Genomic DNA, 3628 nt, shown 5'->3' with positions numbered 1-3628 from the left:
TGGAAGATGATAGCGATGATGAGCCTCCACCCGTCTATCAAAATCCAACTTACTACTCAAAAGATAGTGATAGTGATAGTGGCAAGGAGAAACAAAATGAGATTGACGATGAGATTGATGACGGCTGGTGAGGGTCTTTTATGTGTTTATATTTCAACATGCTTCTTATTTGTTTAGTATCTTTATGCTTAGTATTTATATTTTATTTCAACATGCTTCTTTATTGTTTAGTATCTTTATGCTTAGTATTTATATATTTTTGAACATGCTTCTTAATTGTTTAGTGTCTTTATGCTTACTATTTATATATTTTTGAACATGCTTCTTAATTGTTTTCTCTTTCTCAATGCAGGTGATTGAACAATATGAGCGGCGGCAAGGAGGACTCGTCGAGCTTGCTTAAGAAGATGCAACAACGCAAGAACAATGTTAGAAGGAGTGAGAGGGCACCGCGTCGCAATCCGCGTTACGAGGACGGCGCGGTAGGAGGAGGAGGACGAGGACGAGGACGAGGACGGGGACGAGGTGGTGGAGCTGGAGGTGGCTTGGGAGGAGGTGGAGGTGGAGGTGGAGGTGGAGGTGGCTGGGGAGGACCGGACTTTGAGCCACCACCCTCGGCTTCAGGCGATGTTGCTTCCGGGTTCTTTTTGGAGGGGACGTCTAGAGAGGAGGCGGAGACGGAGTCTAGAGCCGAGGAGGACTCTAGCCGTGGGTTTGAGACTCCGGAGGAGGATGGGCGGCCGAAGGCACTGAAGATTCGTGGGGAAGCGAGAGTCCCCGACGAGAGGAAGGAGCCTAAGACCCATGAGGCGAAGACCCTTATTATTCCTGCTGGCCCTGAGTAAGTGTACTAATTTGGCAATTTCGATTTTCATGTACTAATGTTTGATTTTCATGTGCTAATGTTTGATTTTCATGTGCAGCAATTGGATATTTCCTCCGGGGGTCAAGGGGCGCCTGCCTAGCAGCATGATTGGAGCTTTGCTTAGGAAGTTCTGGCCGGGCAAGTACTATCCCCTCGGCACTGTCCCAGCTGGCGAGAAGAAGCTAGCCACTACTTGGACGGACTACGAGAGTGCCCCTGGCGTAGGCTTCCGACGGCTGCAGAGGCCGTTATGAGACAGTTATGTGTAAGACATATTTTCTCGAGCTTCGTTCATATTTGATGACCCCAATGTTCTAACTCATGAATCTCACAATTGTTTTGTGCATGATTGAAGTGTTTTTATCGTGTGGCGCCCGAGGTTGAGGAGACGGCCGCGAACAGGACTTTGCGGGCGACTTGTGAGAGGTTGACACCGCAGGTGTGGTACAACCAAAGGATCACGTCCGCGGGTCACTTCTGGGCGGAGAGAGGCGAGAGGGTCCATAAGCCGGACATTGTCGGTAAGAATGCTAAGGCCGAGTACGAGATGACGGTGGAGGACTACATGTCGGTGAGTAAAATGTCAATGAGATTCTACATTGCTACTAAGTTGCGATTGCATTAGATTGAGTTGAGTATTGCATTTTTAGGTTATCCCCGATTGGGCCGAGCCGCATGCCGAGGCATGGGAGGAGATGGTTAGGACGAGGTGGCTCAAGATGGACGAGGACTTTGCAGCCGTGGCGAGGCGGAACGCGGAGAACCGAGGCGACGGTGGCACACACTGTGGGGGAAACCTCAGCTACGAGCGCTACAAGGGGAAGACGGTATGTATACATTTTATTTTCCTTCAGGTTCAAAGTTGGTACTCACAACATTTCCTTTCGCGATGCAGAGGGCCGCGTTAGGACCCGAGGAGGAGATGTCTGACCTCGAGATATACAACAAGATGCGGCTTAAGAAGCCCGATCTCTCGCAGCCTCAGCCCTCGCTCCCTGAGTACTTCGGCACCTACGCCGAGGACGTCGAGAACTACTGCGAGATGGTGAGGCATCGTCACCCGGAGGTGGATGACCCCATGAGCGCGGAGGTCGACGAGGAGTCGTTGGTCCTGTCGTCCGGAGGGTTGCCGCATGGCCGTCTCGCCATGCTGAACAAGGCCGTCAAGCATACCCTCACCACGACCTTCACGCGTCTCAAGGCGGGACTCACCAAGGACAGCCCCCCTCTCCCGCCTCGTCGCCGGGCTCGGCAACCCGCATACGACGTAAGTTTCCCTCATTTCCATCCTCTTTCCGACTTTCGTTCATACATTGCTAAGTGCTAACGAGACATGAATTTGTGAAATTGTAGCCTGACTTCGAGGCGGCCTACGTGGCCGCTCATCAAGAATATCAGGTGGCCTTCAACCAGCACCAGCAGCAGTTCATGGAGTACATGGCATATATACATGTAAGTTCCAACCTTTGTTTTCGCAAATGATGACAAGTCCCACTTTCCCCTAGTTTGATGCTTCATTTCTGCAAAGACTGACATGTAAACTATCTTGCAGGCGTCGTTTGTGGCCAATCAAACTGGACAGACAGCGGATTTAGGGCCGATGCCTCCCTTTCCGGGGCCGGCGCCAAACATGCCATCGAAGGAAAATTTCGCTGCGGAGTACTATGGGAGAACAACGGTAAGTTCTTCGCCAAACCGAATACTACGGCTTTCCTTTGCCTCGCAAATTGCTAACATCTCGGGAACATGTGTGTAGGGAACGGGATGTTCCGGAAACCAGGGTGGTGGGAGGGACATGACACCGGTTCATCATGGTGGTCCTTCTCCCGGTGCTACACCCGGTACTTCTCCCGGTACTTCTCCCGGTCCTTCTCCCGGTGGTTCTTCCGCAGCTTCTACTGGAAGGAATCGGCCGGTGTTTAGCGGCGACGAGCTCCTCTAGTTGTCCCATAGTAGCTACTTATGTATCCGCACTATGACACTATGACACTTGTACCTATGTTATGAGACTACGACTATGTATCCGCAACTATGTTATGAGACTTGAACTTCGTGTTATGTCTATTTGCACTTACTCTATTTCGTGTGAATTAATTTGTGATTTAATGTGCTGGTAATCCTGGGAAACAACCAAACCAGCAAAAAAAAGAAAAAATGGTCATCTCTACGCTGACGGGTTCCCCCTCGGAGTAGCGTCGACATGAACCATATGGCACCCTCTACGCCGACGGCTTCCCCCTCGGGGTAGCGTCGAGTGAAACAGGGGCGCGACGCGTGGCAGTCTACGCCGACGGCCACCCGCTCGGCGTAGGATGCGCCACGGCCCGCCAGGACGCGCCGCGTGGCAGTGTACGCCGACGGCCGCGCCCCTCGGCGTAGCGTGCAGCGCAGCTCGCCAGGATGCGACGCGTGGCGGGGTACGCCGACGGCCGCGCCCCTCGGCGTAGCGTGCAGCACAGCTCGCCAGGGTGCGACGCGTGGCGCGGTACGCCGATGGCTGCCCCCTCGGCGTAGCCGTAACGGCCGTCAGCTCGACGGCGCCCGTTAGCGTGCTACGCCGAGCGCTAGTACGCCGACGGGTGGCCTGGCCCTCGGCCCTCTCGTTCTACGCCGACGGTCGCTGATACGCCGAGGGCCACGTGGCTTCTGCCGAGGCCAACCTTGCCCGAGGAGCTACGCCGAGGGTCCCCGTCGGCGTACCGTACGCCGACGGCTAGGCTGTGGTACGCCGAGGGCCGGAGGCCGTCGGCATAGGTAGAGATT

General features: G+C 53.9%; 1 protein-coding gene across 2 annotated transcripts; it reads left to right on the top strand.

The window, feature by feature from the left end:
- Positions 1–1749: 1749 nt before the first annotated feature.
- LOC139832156 (uncharacterized) lies at positions 1750–2758 on the top strand. Of its 2 annotated transcripts, XR_011746823.1 has the most exons (3): positions 1750–2132; positions 2219–2543; positions 2622–2758. XR_011746823.1 is itself a non-coding variant. In XM_071821728.1 (2 exons), exons 1-2 carry the CDS (start codon positions 1755–1757, stop codon positions 2345–2347), a joined length of 507 nt encoding a protein of 168 aa, XP_071677829.1. In that variant the 5' UTR covers positions 1750–1754; the 3' UTR covers positions 2348–2758. The 2 variants fall into 2 exon arrangements, 1 of the variants encoding a protein (XP_071677829.1); XM_071821728.1 differs by having other exon boundaries at positions 2219–2758.
- The last annotated feature ends 870 nt before the right edge of the window (positions 2759–3628 follow it).

Source organism: Lolium perenne, chromosome 6 (genome assembly GCF_019359855.2).
Source record: "Lolium perenne isolate Kyuss_39 chromosome 6, Kyuss_2.0, whole genome shotgun sequence".
Classification (NCBI taxonomy): domain Eukaryota; kingdom Viridiplantae; phylum Streptophyta; class Magnoliopsida; order Poales; family Poaceae; genus Lolium; species Lolium perenne.
The sequence above is the reverse complement of the archived record's forward strand: the minus strand, read 5'-3'. Positions and strand labels throughout refer to the sequence as shown.

Bases quoted from the DNA above. Each gene is read 5' to 3' on its own strand.
- LOC139832156 (XM_071821728.1), top strand. From the start codon at position 1,755: ATGCAGAGGGCCGCGTTAGGACCCGAGGAGGAGATGTCTGACCTCGAG. The intron at 2,133-2,218 runs GTAAGTTTCCCT...GTGAAATTGTAG, and splicing joins CTCGGCAACCCGCATACGAC to CCTGACTTCGAGGCGGCCTA.